Genomic DNA, 18,441 nt, shown 5'->3' with positions numbered 1-18,441 from the left:
TTCGTGGACGAATATTTCCCCTCCAGTATCCCCAGAAACCGTCATACGCTGCGATTAATTCCCTAATTTACAGACTAACCAATCGACCATTCAACCGAACAGTCCGGACTACGTATTCCATGAAACGAATTCCTTCTTGAGAAACTGATAATCGCTCAGCTGACTGAGAAGTTCCCCACCTTTAATGGAACCCAAATTTTCGTTAACGTGTTCACGAGATCTCGCTCGTAGGATCTGAGGATTTCACGACGGTCAGTCTGAAGATTTCTGTCTTCTTGGTTGTTGCGCCGTATAGTCTGGTAGCTGTGTACCGACGTTTCAGAGGTCATACTGCCTCCGTCATCAGGGCGATGATGTCGGTAAACGTCTACCAGACTACACGGCGCAACAACCCAGAAGACAGCAATCTTAAGTTCCGTCTCGTCTCCCGACAACGACTTCATCAGCAATATATATTTATTTCTTCTAATAGGCCTCATTAAATTGTTCTTTATCATTTACGATTCATTATAATCGTAATAAGACGAGTGATCAGCTTCACGCTCCTATCATTTTTACTCTTGTGGTGTGCGCTCTATATCGCTACATTTCATAACAGGAAGGGTTGTCTGCAGGTCCGTTCTTCAACCAGTAATTGAGATATGACCGCCCATCAACTAAATGGCGCGGCTCACATTATAATGACTTGTTTTTTAGGAGAATGTGAAGTAATTTTCGCTAATTAAGAACTAAAATACATATTCTTAAGCTCGGATGTAATAAAATAAAACTATTAGAACTTCTCTAATCACGTTTGGGCTTCTCCAGCAATAATGTCTGAAAGACAGCACAAATTAAAGATACTTATTATTATCAGGGGTGGAAGTAAAAAATTACAGAACTAGAATGGATATTTCCTCGGGATATTAAACTCGTACTTCGTAATACATGGCATTCATAATCTACTGAGCGCAAGATTTGTGTTTTAGAGTTTTGAAGATAGCCCGTGAAGGTCGAATAAAATGACATGCTAGCGGCTATTCAGGAAGGGCGTAGTTTTGGAAATGTATACTAAATGACCGGTTATGCATATTTTGATAAAGGGGCTATTAGTTTCGCAGCAGGTATTATAGTTATTAACAATGAAGAAACGTATTTCACATTCTGATACGTGTAGGCGTACTAATTATGTCTGTAAATAAGTAGGTGTTATTAACTTGCGAGTTAATTCAAAATACGGTATTCATATAAACTTATTTGGAACATGAATAGGTCTATAGTATCTGTCACATTCGCTGCACAACTAGGTCTATATTTTCTATATCTTACCACAGCCACGTGTTTCGACTTGTAATCAGTCTGATGATGATTGGTCAGGAGAAAGTAACATGAAAATGTTATTATTGGATCCTTAGTTGGTGTTTGTTTCTCCCTTACGTATAGGCTAAACCTGGTCTTTAAGGAAATTGCTATGAAGGCCTTAGATGGAGATTGTTATGGTTTTAAACGTTTGAAGCCGAAGAAGGGGGAGGGGGAGAAATAGACAATTTAGGCCCATTTCTGGAGGGAGAAGGAGTGTATTATTGTTATAAGATTTCCAGGCAGTGCTCGCTTATCCTCTGATAAGGATAGAATGAGATTGAATATATTAGTATGGTAAGCAGTAGAAGCTTGGCACAGAGACAGCAAAATTGTTGTTTTCGTCTTAATATATGTTGAAAGCATAATTTTGAAATTTAAGTATAAATAATAGACCTGTTTAAAAATTCGATCTATACCTCAGCGAAGACACAACACTTCTCGATTGTAAAGTTTAATCGGTAAACACTGTTTAGAGAAATGGACCTCTGAAGCGTTTGTAAGCTTCTACCAGACTACGCAGTGCGTCAACCAAGAAGACAGCCATCTTCGAACCCACCGCCGTGAAAACCTGAAATCCAACTTAATTTCCTGTATTTTTTAGCAGTTAAAGCAAGCAAGAGACGATGAAAGTATCAATTGTTTCAGAAAACATAGAAAATTTCGTATCTGTTGTTGTGGTCTTTCAAGTTACTATATTCTGTATCGATTGTCTTAAATTAGCAGAAACACATAAGGATCTTGTAAAATATGGATTTGATAATTCGGTATTTTTACTGAAGAAACTGATATAGTTAAAAGTTTTATCTGCCACGTCTTCTTTCACGTTTTAAAGTTTATTTGTATGCTATCTCTAGCTATAGTCTAAATGCTTCGTGCAGATGATCACACAAAACTCTGGCCTACAGCCAGAGAATATAGAAGTGTCTAATGAATTACGCGGTGGGTTTGCCAGAATGAAAAAAAATCATTGGTAAGATTATAAAATAAACTTCGCGTGTTTCATGGACCCCCTACATCAAAGTTACACATATTAGGACTGACCGAGGAGTGAGAGATTTCTGAAGCGTTGTAAATTTGTGGGTGCAGAGGAAAGAAAATCTTAGATTATATGCAGGTGAGTGAAAAGTTAAGGAGGATGCTCTCCGTCTCGATTTCCCCAAATTTCCGACCCCCTGATAAAGTTAACCTACAAAGCTTCCCCACCCTCGACGTCCATGCACATCGTGATGCCCCTTTTCTTGTGTTCCAGAAAGACCTGAACATCACAGTGAATGCTGACGAGACCCTAGACAGCTTCTGCAAGTGGCAAATGGGTTTGAATCATCCTGAGGATTCTCATCCGAACCATCATGACGTGGCTATTCTTGTCACAAGGTATGTTTGCCAGGGCTGTCTACTTTCTGTTTGTAAAAAACAGGTTCCCTACAGCCATACAATTCATAAATTTAACATGTAGGTCAATAAATGAAATTACTTCACAAAATGACGTAATTTCGAGAACCACTCAATTAAATTAACATAATAGTTGAAGGGTTAATATCATATAAAACATAAAGGATTCCCAGTTCATTTTAATTTTTATGAAAATTTTTGAAATTAGACCATGTACCTCACGACAGTACAACAAATAATATGTATTACGTAAGCCTCTAACTTAACCAAACATGCTGGTTTGTATTCTCCACTTAATCCAACGCGTGTTTATCCTATAAGCCTATTTTTTCCCAAAGAAAGGGAAATTGACTAAGAACCCAGAAGTATTCTATAAGAAAGTTCCCTTACTCCCACACCTACAGACTGCTATCTACAAGAATATCATATCAGTAGTAATTACGCTTTTGTGACCATCTATAAGAACAGCTTGTTAAGAAATTAGCAGTTTTCCTGCTGTTATTAATCTTGCTAGTTTTGCTTATTGCTGTGACAGCTGTAACAACTTAAGAAACTGGCGTGCAAAAGAAACGACCTTGTGCTGCTGCCAAAATTTGCCAAACAGGTCACTTTTGGGCTGTCTGCCTTTAACATTGGCATATACTACAAACTACGCGAACGCTGCCAAATTGTGTTGTTTACTTCACTAATATCAGTAGACACGAAAACAAGTACACAGGATTTTGCTCTCTTTTTAGTGAAATCGTCGGCACAAAGTTACGTGATGTTTGCTAAAGTTAGAACTGTTAAATTCTTTTGTTCCTGTCTCATCTCAATTATGCAAGAGCTACAGTCCAGTGCTCTGTTCCCGCGTTTCAGTGAGTCATTGAACTGTGTGATTGCAATATACACTAGGAACAGCTTGAGCTTTATCTGTATCTAGAAATGTAGTAAAGTCAGATAAAACGATTTCATTGTGTTGCGTTTTAGGAGGTCTCTCTTACGTGTGGTTTGCGGAGTAAGTAATTCTTGCAGCAGTCAATTAAGTAATACGCGATTCTTATTAAGCCAGTGTCATATGTGTTGCAGTGAAACTGTTGCGGAAAAAAAATTGACAGGCAGTGTCGGACATTGCCGCAGTTATTTTCGTGAAAACGTCAATCGTGTATAGTATATTGAAATTAAACAAAAATTTTGTTTTGAATCGTTTAATTCATTTGCAACTTTTTAAAGTAGTTGTCAGCCCCGGTACAAGTACAATTTTGGGACCCCGTCGCCATATTGGGTATGCCAAGTGGGTCCGATGGGTTTGGGTCGACCTCCATTGCACTCTCCATCTCATCAGCAACGAAATCCACATCCATACTTGACCCAGGCTCATCAGATGCCGCCTGAGTTGTCCGAGCGCGCTTACGTTGCCTATATTCGCGGCAGTACTGCGCTTTGGTTTTGGGTCCGGGCCCGGCGTTATCGGTGTCATTCTCTTTGGAATTTTGTGCTCTACGCATTCGTCCCCGATTTTTGTAATTCTGGTTTTACTTTGCCCTCATATATCGCAACATTTTAAGAAAATCGGGAACTTTTAAACCTTTTTCAAATTCACAGCCTCGTATCTTTTTGAGTCTTTTAGATACACACTTGGAGGCCACGATGAGTTGTAACATATACACTCCTCTTCAAAACAACACTTGGTTCACTCGGATCGGATAATTAGTCTTTGAGATATGATCCCGTTTATGGACACGTGTCGAATCCGGAAAGTCGAAAATCGTGGGTTTACTTTGCGCGTGCGCAGTTCCCGACGTCCGGCCGCCACAAATATCGGAGCGGTACTGGCACACACTTTCATCCTTCCTCTTTAAAACGAGACTAAGATGGCGGCGCTATTTCTATTTTTAGCCGAGTTATTGAAGTTTGAAATTACTTCGACAGAAACTGTCGCTAATTTGGGCGCGATTGCCTCCCCACACCCGGCATCGATTTTAAAGACGTTTTCACGTCAATAACCCATTATGAGAGAGTAAAATATAAAAACACGCGTGTCGTAGATGCCGTAAAGTCGAAGAAAGAAAATAAAGAAAGAACAAAATAATCCTCTTCTTCTTGGGTAAAACACATTTACTTCTTCCTATAACAAAAATCCCGGACTCTTTCGTGAAATGTTTGTGCCTTGTAAGTCCATCTTATGGTATGTGTTCCATGTAACTGGAGGGAGGATATCTGTGCACGCCAGAACACACCATGCAGCACACTGGGTGTGGCACATGTGGGAGGAATGTGCCAACCTGATCGGAGCTGCAATGTCAACGAAGATAATGGGATCACCCTCGCTCACACCATCACACACGAGATGGGACACAAGTATGTTCACTGCACAACAAACGGGCTTTGTGTCGGTCAAACATTCTGTCACTATTGCGGGTAAACGTGTAGTGAAGCTAACAGCAACATGCGTTTAAAATAATCTCTTTACTTATTTTTAAGGTTATGGTAACGAAGGTCACGTAATTATTTGTTCTTAATATTAGTTTCCGAGTTACAGGAAAAGCCCTAGCCTGGTATCGGTTTGAGGACACATTTTTCTCGAATTTTAAAGAAGAATCATCCCAAACGTTTTACAAATTGATGTTTTTTTGACGTAAATACATCTATACGGAAGGATCATTCGGCAAAAACAGCGTTAGTTACGAAGATGTGTAAGATCCAGCGCCGAGTCACCTTTAAACGTTCATTCTTCAAAAATGATCAGTAAATAAGAACCTTTAAGAATCTGTAATGTATTTTATTGTATTTATAATTGTTTATACATTTATTGTAATTTTAATGAACCAATGTGTGCAATTTTCAATGCATCTGGCGCTTTAAGCGCCCGCCTCTCGAAAACCGTAAGATATGGATCCGGACATATTGCGTACGAAATACGTATTACTTCTTGAGCTTTCCATATCTGTTTTCAGATTTTACATATCACGAATGGTTTAGGTTCTACAAACATTTATTTATACAAATAGAGGCGCATCACACTTCACGCTACTGCTGCATTTGTGTGTTGCGTCATACTATGTAGAGATAACAAGATGGATGACATTGAAGCTAACAGAGTCCGTAATGCAGAATATATGAGACAGTACAGAAAACGTAAAAAAATATAAGTATTAAATAATGAACCTGAAGTTCCCAAAAAAATACCAAAAACTAATGCTGAACGTATGAGAGAATATAGAAATCGCAAGAAGCAATTATTGCAAGTTATCAAGCTAATATATAAACTTCCTTTTGTTGTATTTATTTCCTAAATATAATTTAAATACAAAGAAGTATTTATGTCAGATTCTCCGGAACCGTGGTTCCACTGTCAATTTTTTCCTAACAATAACGGAGCCCAATTTTTTAAAAGAAACTGTCGCAGACTCTGAATTCAGCCTGACACAAAGTTAAAAAGTCAAAAAGTGATGATGCTTATATGTTGCCTTCAGTTTTGGCATGTACCACGACACAGAGAAGATTGGCTGCAGCCGTCGCCAAGGAAACACCTTACATGTGATGACACCCAGCTTCGAAGCTGATGCTATAGAAGTAGCGTGGTCAAGCTGCAGCAGGCGTGACATCACAAACTTCCTCGAGTGAGTGAGTGACTAGCAAATTTCTGATAATTTGTGTAGATCAGTAGATAAAGAAGTGTTCTCCTGTGACAACTGTTCAACTAGATTAGCATACTTCACTGAAAATATTTTCACATTTTTTGTAGACTTAAGCAGAAAATCAGATACATACTAAGAATTTTAAAACTTTACATACCATTTAGTGTATTAGAATATAAAATAAGCAACAAACAACTATTAACACTATAAAAAAAGACACTATTGCCATACACGTTTCAACCTCAAGAGGTCATCATCAGTGGCATCATGGAAATTAATTCATGTAATCAAATGGTTTAAACTGGATTTAGAAAATAAATAATGAAAAGGGTATTTGACAAAAGTATTTCAAGCGATACTGCATTAGATGTTGTTATTCACAATTCACAAGGGTTGAACTCTATTGATCTGATGGTCCGGTGGCCGTAGCTGGTCTGCAACGAGCTGTGGTTTCATCATCTGAACCTGTGAACTCCAGAATAGTGTGTGTGCAGTATCGCTTGAAATACTTTTGTGAAATACCCTATTCATCGCCCTGATGACGGAGGCAGTATGACCTCTGAAACGTTGGTAAACATCGACCATACTACACAGCGCAACAACCCAGAAGGCAGAAATCTTCATACTCATCGCCCTGATGACGGAGGCAGTATGACCTCCGAAACGTTGGTAAACATTGACCATACTACACCGCGCAACAACCCAGAAGACAGAAATCTTCATAATCATCGCCCTGATGACGGAGGCAGTATGACCTCTGAAACGTTCGTAAACATCGACCATACTACACAGCGCAACAACCCAGAAGACAGAAATCTTCATACTCATCGCCCTGATGATGGAGGCAGTATGACCTCTGAAACGTTGGTAAACATCGACCAGACTACACAGCACAAGAACCCAGAAGGCAGAACTCTTCATACTCATCGCCTTGATGACGGAGGCAGTATGACCTCTGAAACGTTTGTAAACATCGACCAGACTACACAGCGCAACAACCCAGAAGACAGAAATCTTCATACTCACCGCTGTGAAAACCTCAAATCTTACTTACTAAAACATTTCTGTGTACTTACAGCCAAGGGAGTGGCCAGTGTCTTGAAGATGAGCCCACGCAGAATGATTACAACTACCCAGATCTCCCTCCCGGAGCGATGTATAATGCAGAGCATCAGTGCAGATTACAGTTTGGAACACATACGACAGCTGTGTGCACACCTCTTGAGGAGGTTTGTCTCATTTCTAGTCATTAAAGTGTCAGATTATAGGCCTTGGTACAATACTTCATTTACTATAAATTGTTAATAACTAAACAAGTAATCTTACATCAGCTACTTATTAAATCCAAACCTGTATACAAAGATGTCACCCGATTTCACGTTTTGATACGTCGGGTCTTGTGGCGGCAAGTATGAAGGTCAGCTGGTCGTCGTACCATGCAGTCTGGTTGAAGTTTACCGATGTAGCAGTACTGCTTGCTGCTTCAATCACCTGCCCTGATGATGGAGGCAGCAAGCACCTCTGAAATGATGGCAAACCTCTACCAGATTACATGACACAACCTCAAAAACAGTGATCTTCAATTTTATTGTATTTCCATATTTGGTTGTATATCGATTGTAATATTGGAAGGGAAGCGTGCACAAGAGAGAAATTAGCGTTCGGAATATATGATTGTTACTTTAGATTGCATATTTGATGGTATGATAGATATTTCTTTACTTGTGGTAAGTTATTTCATTATGGAGCAGAAATAAGTACTTGACTTTTCAAACCTTATTCTGTATTCTGCTCTCAATGTGGGAGACCAAGTTTATCACCCACACAGAACAACAGGTATCTTGAACTGACCTTTTTATCCTAAAGACAGAAAATTACAATTTGCGAAATAGAATGTTAGGTAGCAATCAAATTTAAATTATTTATTGTGTATATGTAAAAGAAAATTGCTGTTACAGATCTGCTCACGACTCTGGTGCGTGGTGGAAGGAGCGTGTACCACCATGTTACGCCCTGCTGCAGCAGGAACGCATTGTGGGAAACACATGGTGAGCTCATGGGGTGAGGGAGAGTGTGATTATTTCTAGCTGTAGGACTTCCCCCCCCACCCCCACCATTTTATACACCCCATCCAAACCCTAGTCTGCACTTCTTGAAGTCATATCTTTACGCTTAGACCAAAAATATGCAAGTAGGCGTATACGAAAACATCTTATTGTTTTTATTTACCAGTATCTTCTTTGTATCAACTGAAATTCTTATCACTTAAAATGTATTATAACGCAACCTTCTGACTAAATAAGTGCTGACAACAGGCCGCCACGGTTAGAACGCTGGGCTTGTAATACTGGGGTCCCGGGTTCAATTCCCGGCGGTGCTCTGATTTACAACTTGTGTTGAGCAAGGCCGTGGTCCAGGCATCACGGAGTTTTCCTCTGGGGTTACCCCGGTTTCTCCGTGGCATCCCAACAATTACTCCACTTTCATCAAAGGGGGTCACAGCAGGAACGTTAAATGCCGCGGTCCCGGTCGAACCCATGTACTGATGGGTCGTGAATCCTGCTAACCACCAATGCACAAGTCTTACAATGCACACCATGCTGAATGTGTGTACTGGACACAAAAAAAGTGCTGACCACAGTATTGCACATGGAGTCTAAGAATTTTGAGAATGTAGTATTATTTGATATATTTTTTGGTAAAAGTTTTTTCTTTAAACCACAAGGTACATGTATAATAAAACCTGTCCAACTCTCAGCAGAAATAATCTCTCCATTCTTCTCAGATGGGCCCCATCTTTATGCCTGGTAGGTTTACGGAGCATCATATCCAACCATTTTCCGTTCCTACGAGGTGTTTGCACCAACCATGAACTCATATTCTTTCTGTAAAATTAAAGATTTTAACTTGTTTTCATGATGGGCCTTAAGCATCAGAATCTCCTTACCAATTTGGCCTAAATTTATTCTCACAGAAATACAAGTAAATTGGTCTTTCTCTGAGTATTTCAGTTTTTCCTGTCAGTAACCACTTTACCCGCGATTCAACTTACCTCACTCTGTCCCTGGCAGGTACGATATATCCAACTGACTGACACATTATTATAACCTCAGTAAAAAGTAAAGCTGTCCCACTATACGCCATGTATGCGCTTGGGGGGAGTGGAGGTATAGCTCCTACTCATTCTTGACCTCGGCACTAGATGGGGGTGAGTGGTCAGCATCACGCCCCGACCGGCTTTACCCACGGGAAAGGACCCCCAGTACGCATTGGATAGGAGGCTGGGTGGGCCCCAGAGCCGGTCTGGACGCAGAGGCTAGAGGAAAAATCCTCTGCCCCGTTGGGGATCGAACCCCAGTCCATAGCCAGTCACTATACTGACTGAGCTACACCAGCTCACATTATAACCTCACTGCTTAACACTTTTCCCCCAGTTGGATGGATTCATACAAAGGAAAATCCATTTCTCAGTGACAAAGAATACGTTCATGAACTGCCGCAGAATTTTGACGGCAGTGATGATTTCTGTCGCAGTGGTGCTTGAACCAGCAGTGTGTGACAATAGGTGAAAGACCAGAAGCAATCCATGGTGGCTGGAGTGACTGGGGCTCATGGAGTGAATGTTCACGGACTTGTGGTGCTGGAGTATCTATCACAGAACGTCAGTGTGACCACCCAGTTCCAGCTTTTGGAGGAAAGTTCTGTGTTGGTGAACGTCGAAGATACAGAGTCTGTAACACCGAGGTGGGCATAATGAACACTAGTAGTGCCGCACATCTTCATCGACTCGATGAAATTTCTTCCATTTATTCCTACGCTATATTACTTACTCTGGCTTTTAAATTCTGTATTTTGTGGAGTAAGGGGTCTACAGATTATGGTATAAATGTCTTGTTTAATTATCATCTTACTCAAACAAAAACATAACGGTTTGACAGTTTTAGGAATGCCAGATTATTTATAATTTTACTGCCTTAATCTTTAATTGTAAAACTATTTGCTATTTAATTAGTCAAGAAATATTTATGTTCCATCAAGCTGATTCAAAATTTGAAAATGTGCTCGTGTTTGTTGATATTGCTGATCTTTTATTTCTGCTATCATTTATTGTACTTTGCTGCTGTTATCTGTGTATTCTATACCTGACGTACATTCCTAAAAGTCCACATCACTTTGCTAGTGAGAGTATAAAGCAATAAGGACTTGTAGCTTGACTTTTTCTTGTCTGAAATTTAAAATTGCTATGCATTTCTCTGTGTGTTTTATAGCCATGTCCAGATGGTGTGCCGAGCTTCAGGGCTGTTCAGTGTTCAAATTATAATGGTCAGGAGTTTCATGGAAGAAATTACACATGGCTTCCTTACTTTGACAAAAGTAAATAGTTAATTCTATTTTACAGTTTCTAATGCTATTATTTTTTAGCTTCTGTTGATCGTTAATAAGATTGAAGGAGATGACAAACCAAAACTGACATCAACATTCTAATCCAGGTCCGTAAGGAAGTTTCCTAGTGAATTAAATCTTGTATTAATTTGCATTCGTTTTTTTATAGTTTGTTATTATTGAAAGTTTATTGAGACAGATTTTTCTTGCTTCTATCATTTCTCGAGCTACTTCAGCTGTTCATTACATAACGGTTGTTGTAACTTTTTAAATAACTTAAGAGTTTTATAGTTCAAAGTATTTCATTATTAATCAGTCAGTGTGTTATTGAAAGCCAAAATTAGTATAACTATTGATAAAAAAACCAAAGCCACTCTGTCAGAGAATGTGTGATACTGCCTATTTGAAGAAATAATTTTAGTTTTGTGTTTTTCAGGTTATGTGATTTATATTCAAAACCATGACAAATATATAACACATTGTTTCTGTGTAGCGGAACCTTGCGAACTCTACTGCACTGACACGGATGACACTGTGATAGTCCCATGGGGAGATTCTGTGATAGATGGAACACCATGTAATGTTGGCACAAGAGACATGTGTATTAGTGGAATCTGTAAGGTAATAAATAGATTTAAATTTAATATTTACAATACTGCATTCTTCAATATCATACTAAGTAAGCCACTCAGTAATTAAAACCATAACATCAACTGTTTTCTTCATGAAGATTTCTGTCTTCTGGGTTGTTGCGCTGTGTAGTCTGGTCGATGTTAACCAACATTTCTGAGGTCATACTGCCTCCGTCGTCAGAGTATGAAGATTTCTGTCTTCTGGGTTGTTGCGCTGTGTAGTCTGGTCGATGTTTACCAACGTTTCAGAGGTCATACTGCCTCCGTCGTCAGAGTATGAAGATTTCTGTCTTCTGGGTTGTTGCGCTGTGTAGTCTGGTCGATGTTAACCAACATTTCTGAGGTCATACTGCCTCCGTCGTCAGAATATGAAGAATTCTGTCTTCTGGGTTGTTCCGCTGTGTAGTCTGGTCGATGTTTACCAACGTTTCAGAGGTCATACTGCCTCCGTCGTCAGAGTATGAAGATTTCTGTCTTCTGGGTTGTTGCGCTGTGTAGTCTGGTCGATGTTTACCAACGTTTCAGAGATCATACTGCCTCCGTCATCAGGGCGATGAGTATGAAGATTTCTGTCTTCTGGGTTGTTGCGCTGTCTAGTCTGGTCGATGTTAACCAACATTTCTGAGGTCATACTGCCTCCGTCGTCAGAGTATGAAGAATTCTGTCTTCTGGGTTGTTGCTCTGTGTAGTCTGGTCAATGTTTACCAACGTTTCAGAGGTCATACTGCCTCCGTCATCAGGGAGATTCATCTACACAGCACAACAACCCAGAAGATAGAAATCTTCATACTCACCACTCTGAAAACCTCAAATATTACTTGTTTTCTTCATGTTGATGAGTGTCCTCTTCTGAGCTCCTTGGGCTAGCATTGTGTCTTGTTTTTATTAGAATATATCAAAGCAATGTTAGAAACATTCACGTTGTTATCCATGTTTACTTTAGTCCTTTGAATCAATGCTGAAACCCTATAAATCTTAATTTTAGTATGCTCAAATTCTACTTATGATCAAAACTTGTAACTCATATTTCTGCTCTGCCAAGATGACTTCAGAACAGAGTCTTGAACTGTCATAGTTTCTTCCAGTATCTTTCAAATGGGTGAGCCTCACATCTTTGTAATACTTTCACTGTAATCAATTTAAATACAAGTTTCAACCTGCATAACATCCCATAGAACAGCTTTAGACAGAACATTTTTGCCCATAATCTTCTTCTTCTGTGGTTCTCCGGTCCGTGTTCGGTCCATGGCCTCCTCAATTCTCCTCTTCCATTTGGTCCTCTGTTAGGTCCGTCTGTCCGAGGCTTTGTTCGAGGTTTCAAAACATCTTCCTTTTTACGGTGCAAGGACCAGGGTACTTATCTTAGTCTAACCTCTCCCCCTCGACCAATCTGGCTAGGGAGGCCCTAGCAGTAGTTATGCTACTGCCACTGAGGTACTCAAGCCCCACCACCACGACAAGGTGCAGGTACCATTAAGTGGGGTGTCCATAATCTACTGTAAGCATTTCTTTGTTCTTAAAATTGTACTTCTGTAGTGCTGAAAGAATGGAGGTTTATTTATTCACACAACTTATTTATTGAATTGTGATCTTCCAGGTTATGATGTCATGCTGTTGTTTTTTGTTTTGTTTGTTTTTTTGTTTTTTTCAGCGAGTGGGTTGTGACTGGGAAGTAGACTCTGTTGCCAGGGAGGACAGATGTGGAGTTTGCCATGGTGATGGGAGTCAGTGCAAAACTCAGAAGGGAGTGTATACCAAGAGAGAAGGAACAGGTGATCACAGACCAGCCTTGTGCCTTATCATTTGTTATAATTGCCAGTATCTATAACCTTACCTTTGACTAGACATGCAGTTTGTATTTCATTCCTGAGTAATTCAGAATTTATCACCAGCCATATTATTATACATATGTTATGAATCAAGCATGTGAATTTTACATCTGCAAATGTTCGTAAATTAATTCTGTTACACAGAGAAGTTTTATGTTTGTTGTGTAGGTTATAAAGAAATTGTGGTCATCCCTGCTGGCTCCAGAAACATTAAAGTTGAAGAGGTTGGCAACTCGAGGAATTATATTGGTATTGGGAGTGCTACCTCTGGGAGGTTCTTCCTGAATGGGAAACGGTAAATAATTATTTCATTCTCGCGGAATAAACAAACATTCTGTAATGATATATTTTACAGAAAACAACTTCCATTCGCCTGCAACCCCAAATTAAGATTATAGTTGTGGAGAGTGAAAAACATTTCCTTCACTTTTGAAGGACTGATTTTACTTTAATTAGGTCTGAGGCAACATAAGCTCATAGCCCATATGCACATTGTGATATACAGTGTGTCCACAAAGTCCCTTCGGAGTTTTGAAAAATGGTGGCGCGCAAACAAATTGAGCTAGCCACATGCGGTTTGCGGCAGATTATAGTGAAACTCTGGAAGATGGTGCTCCACGTCATTGGGGTCTACAGGTATGCGCGTACCTAGACAGGACATTTCCAGGAAGATGGATCGGCAGAGACGGTCCAATGCCTTGGCCTCCAGGTTCACCAGACATAACACCACTGGATTTTTTCCTGTGGGGTTATGTCAAGAGCAATGTGTTCCTAACACCAGTTAACGGACTTGATGACCTGAAGACCTGTATCAGGAATGCGATCTCGGCTATTCCAGCGGACATGCTCTACAGAACATGGCAAGAGCTCGAATATCGTCTGGATGTTCTCCGTGCTACCAAGGGAGCTCACATCGAGGTCTACCGAGGTCAGTTTGTTTGCGCGCCACAATTTTTCAAAACCCCGAAGGGACTTTGTGGACACACTGTACTTGTAGCACAACATACTAACTTCAGTTCTGAATGACAACCATATTTTGTAAGATAATTAAAATACTCCTTAAACTTGGTTCTGCAGACAGATCACTTTGGCCGGAGAGTACCAGGTGGCAGGCACGCCTGCACTTTATGAGAGAGAGAGGGACTGGGAGAAAGTCCGCATCCCTGGACCAATCAAAGAGGATATATTAATCTATGTGGGTACATATTCCACCATGTTTCTTAATATCTGCCAATCTTTAAAAAATCTGAAATTATCATGAATCTTACAATCATGATGAGCAATTATTAGTGTTTTTCTATCTCGGAACAGGCCAATAGGCCTAAACCTTGAAAGATAATGATGAAATGTGGAAGCATGTGATTCTGTTATGCATCTACATCTATTGTGTTACAGCTTATCTACCGAGGCAGATACCGTAATTTTGGATTAAAATACGAGTACACAGTCCCAAGAAAGAAACCTTTACGTTTGCCAGAGTACAACTGGATCTTCTCAGACTGGTCACCTTGCTCTGCGACATGTGGTGGTGGTTCACAGGCATCACATCCAGTGTGCCAAGAGAAAGAGGAAGGGGCAGTGAGAGATGAATTCTGCAATAACACAATAAAACCTGACCAGCTCGTGCGAGTATGCAACACACATCAATGTCCTGCTAGGTAACCGACATGTAATGATAATTGTCTGATATTAATATATTTGCTGCTGTGGTTATTTAATCCTTCCCGAGCCAGATTATTTCAATCTGAGTTTCAGGACAGTATAGCATGGAATGTATTTTTCCTGCTTAACAAGTGGTCAGTTGTGCATTCAAGAGGTTATCTGCGTGTACACGTGTAAATATTTTTAAATTCTTGGTTCAGAATATTGAATTATTTTTCATTATTTACATATTTCCATGTTAGCCACTTAAAAACTGATTAATATTGTCCTAGCAACATTATGTGTATAAACTTTAGTGCTATATTATAAAAACATAATTACTTTCATTTTAGGAGATGAAATAGAAGATATTGTTCTTTAACAATTTTCTAAAGGTTATGAATTCTCCTTTTATTGAGATTACACTGCAAGTCACTAAAAGTTATTTATATGTCTCTAGACTTGTCACCTGCACATATCTGATTCAAAATTGCTTTCCATATGACAAGATATCCCTTATTCAGTGAAATAGTCATTTAACTAATATAGATCATATGATTTATACTTTTGTTTCTAGTAAAAATAAAGTTTCTGTTGACACTGGCTTCATTAATATCTAATTTCTCTGTGCAGATGGTGGATTGGTCCCTGGCAGTTGTGTCCAGTGACTTGTGGGGAGTATGCCATGAGGAAACGCACAGTGATGTGCGTTGTTCTTCATTCTGAGGGTTCTGATGGACGTGAGATGGCTCTTCCAGACAGAGACTGTGAAGGGCAGGAGAGACCTGGAGAACATGAACCTTGCCCCAACTTACCACCGTGTGCTACCTCCTCGACTTCAAGTCCTTCTCCTGACTATGCAGCTACTTCTGGCTTCATATCTACTTCAACGGCATCTCTATCAGAAGACGATTTCATTATTGATCATGGTGATACTGATGAAGAAGAGTTTGGAATATTAAATTCAAATTCCAGTTCAGTAACATCAGACACAGATGACTCATTGCAGGATGAAGAGATCCTACTTAACAGTATTACGACTGACAGAACTTACGAGAATATTGTACAGTTTGTGCACAGTGGCGAGAATTCGTCTGCTAACACGGTGCATGATAGTGGAAGGAGAGATGAGAGAGTAAATGTGGGTGGTTGGGCAGTGACACCTTGGAGTCCTTGTTCCGTGACATGCGGTTCAGGTGTTAGGACTAGGAGTGTTGTGTGTACTAAGCAACATGGCATATGTAGTCTGAATATCAAACCTATTGTTTCAGAGTACTGCCACACTCGACAGCATTGCAGCTATCAGCAAGGACTGGGTGAGTTGTAGAGGTTACTAATTAATACAGTAATTGCTATTTAGTTAAGAACACTCTCAATGCAAAAGATGACTTGCGACATCTTAGCTGATCATAGAAATATGCTGTATTTCCTACATACATTCTCCAGTTTCCACAAAACCTTGGGTCATGTTAAAAATTTTGAGGAATCAGAACTTGAACCAATTAGAAGAACATAATATTGAGAGTAGTATTTATTTTATATGGTCAGTCGATAATATTAGGATAAAAAAGAGGTTAGCACTCCTGATTCAGATACATTAGGTCTCAAGTTCAAATTTCTGCATAGAAACTGGTGATCATGACTAAGGGTGTTTGTTCTCAGTCTTTCTAGGCAAATACTCGAATGGCACTTTAAATCAGGCCATGATCACTTTGTTCCAAATCATTATTCATTAATAATCCTGTCTTTTAACACTTTTTTATTTAAGCTACTGACTGCATTATTAAATAGACCTTAGAATGTAAGATTTAAGGTTTTCACAGTGGTGAGTATGAAGATTTCTGTCGTCTGGGTTGTTGCGCTGTGTAGTTTGGTCGCCCTGCCGACGGAGGCAGTATGACCTCTGAAACGTTGTTAAACATTGACCATACTACATAGCGCAACAACCCAGAAGACAGAAATCTTCATACTCATCGCCCTGATGACGGAGGCAGTATGACCTCTGAAACGTTGGTTAACATCGACCAGACTACACCGCGCAACAACCCAGAAGACAGAAATCTTCATACTCATCGCCCTGATGATGGAGGCAGTATGACCTCTGAAACGTTAGTTAACATTGACCAGACTACACAGCGTAACAACCCAGAAGACAGAAATCTTCATCCTCATCGCCCTGATGACGAAGGCAGTATGACCTCTGAAACGTTGGTTAACATCGACCAGACTACACAGCGCAACAACCCAGAAGACAGAAATCTTCAGACCTTAGAATGTTTGTTGTGCTAGAATTATAATTATTTTCTTCTGTTCTTTTGTCTGCCTTGGTATCTGTGAGCCCTTCCTAGAAAACGGTTTTGTTTCTTCTCCTACCCAATTTCATACATTTATAAAGTGAAGCTTTCAAGGTGACTGAAGTTGATGAAAGACTCCCAGGCTATAAGCCACGTCAGGTGGCTGAATGGTGAATACACCATATCCTGTGCCGTTTCAAGAACCGTTCCCAATGGCGAACACGCTTCAGAGAACCAGTTTGTTATGCAGCTGCCCTGAGGATGACAGCAGAGATGGCTCTTGAAACGTTGGCACAGGATATGGTGTATTCACCATTCAGCCACCTGATGCGGCTTGTAGCCCGAGATTCTTTCATCACCTTCATACATTTACTGTATTTGCATTTGCAATAGCCATTTTATAACGAATTTACGTTTCACAGGCTGGAGATCAGAAGTTCCTACAGACTGTGAAGACAAGTTATTGTCTAGCCTGTGCAGCTCATTCCGACACATGTGCCCCACGTCATGGTACATCAGAATGAAGTGTTGCAATACCTGCAGATAACATTACTGTAATGATGTAAATTCCTTAGTGTCTGTAATAAAGTTGCTCTTTATTGTAACTTCATGTGTTTCAGAATGTTGTAGCCTTTATAAAATCAAACCCTGGCTATCCACCTCATAATTAGTCACTACACTAACAGCTATTCTGGCACTTACCGAACACTAAATAATGATGAAAGAACTGGATATGTTATTAATTGCAACAAACTTTAATTTTCAGGTTTTATTGTTAAGTGCTTTAAACTGTATTGTGTTTCTATTAAAATTATAGAGTTAAAATATTAAGAGGGTATAATGTGTTTTGATCATTTTCTTAAATGTGTCCATTTTTATATATTGAATTGTATTTATGTCTGCTTGTGTTTAAATTTGATAAAATTCCTGTTTTGATTCAGAATTTTCCAAAATTCCAAGTTAAAATAAATTGTGTTAAGATCGCTTTTGCTAATGACGTCTTTGACTTGAGGTCGGGGGAAGGGACATTTCGGCTAAAGGCCTACAAGTTTGGGTAAGACGGGGAATGCCCCCTTTGAATTATTCCTGGAATTTGCCTTACATCAGGAGTAGCACGGTAAACCTCAGTTAGGGTATCCTGGACACTCCACGATCCGCCACTTCATTTATAGCATTAAGAGATGTTGCCATGTACAATGTAACTTGGAGAGTCACTTAAGTATGGATCTTTCGGTACAGAAATTGTGGATAGATTCAAAGCAACAGTTCATAGTCACTTTTACCTACAGTCTGGCAGACGGCAGGAAAA

General features: G+C 39.7%; 1 protein-coding gene across 1 annotated transcript in view; it reads left to right on the top strand.

Moving 5' to 3' along the window:
- Positions 1-17,737, top strand: part of LOC110836714 (A disintegrin and metalloproteinase with thrombospondin motifs 7) — a 183,449-nt gene extending 165,712 nt beyond the window's left edge. The window contains exons 6-19 of the mRNA XM_022078211.2: positions 2,591-2,715; positions 4,924-5,073; positions 6,189-6,335; positions 7,432-7,582; positions 8,312-8,401; positions 9,888-10,097; positions 10,622-10,727; positions 11,230-11,357; positions 13,020-13,140; positions 13,366-13,492; positions 14,275-14,392; positions 14,593-14,855; positions 15,472-16,154; positions 17,555-17,737. Of these exons, the coding sequence (XP_021933903.2) occupies positions 2,591-2,715; positions 4,924-5,073; positions 6,189-6,335; positions 7,432-7,582; positions 8,312-8,401; positions 9,888-10,097; positions 10,622-10,727; positions 11,230-11,357; positions 13,020-13,140; positions 13,366-13,492; positions 14,275-14,392; positions 14,593-14,855; positions 15,472-16,154; positions 17,555-17,679 (2,544 nt within the window). The 3' untranslated portion in view covers positions 17,680-17,737. The remainder of the gene's footprint in view (positions 1-2,590; positions 2,716-4,923; positions 5,074-6,188; positions 6,336-7,431; positions 7,583-8,311; positions 8,402-9,887; positions 10,098-10,621; positions 10,728-11,229; positions 11,358-13,019; positions 13,141-13,365; positions 13,493-14,274; positions 14,393-14,592; positions 14,856-15,471; positions 16,155-17,554) is intronic.
- Positions 17,738-18,441: the final 704 nt, after the last annotated feature.

The sequence above is a fragment of the Zootermopsis nevadensis genome, unplaced genomic scaffold (genome assembly GCF_977971745.1).
Source record: "Zootermopsis nevadensis isolate Lab colony 2312 unplaced genomic scaffold, Znev_1.0 Znev_ptg000061l, whole genome shotgun sequence".
Classification (NCBI taxonomy): Eukaryota; Metazoa; Arthropoda; class Insecta; order Blattodea; family Termopsidae; genus Zootermopsis; species Zootermopsis nevadensis.
This window is presented reverse-complemented; position numbering and strand designations above follow the sequence as displayed.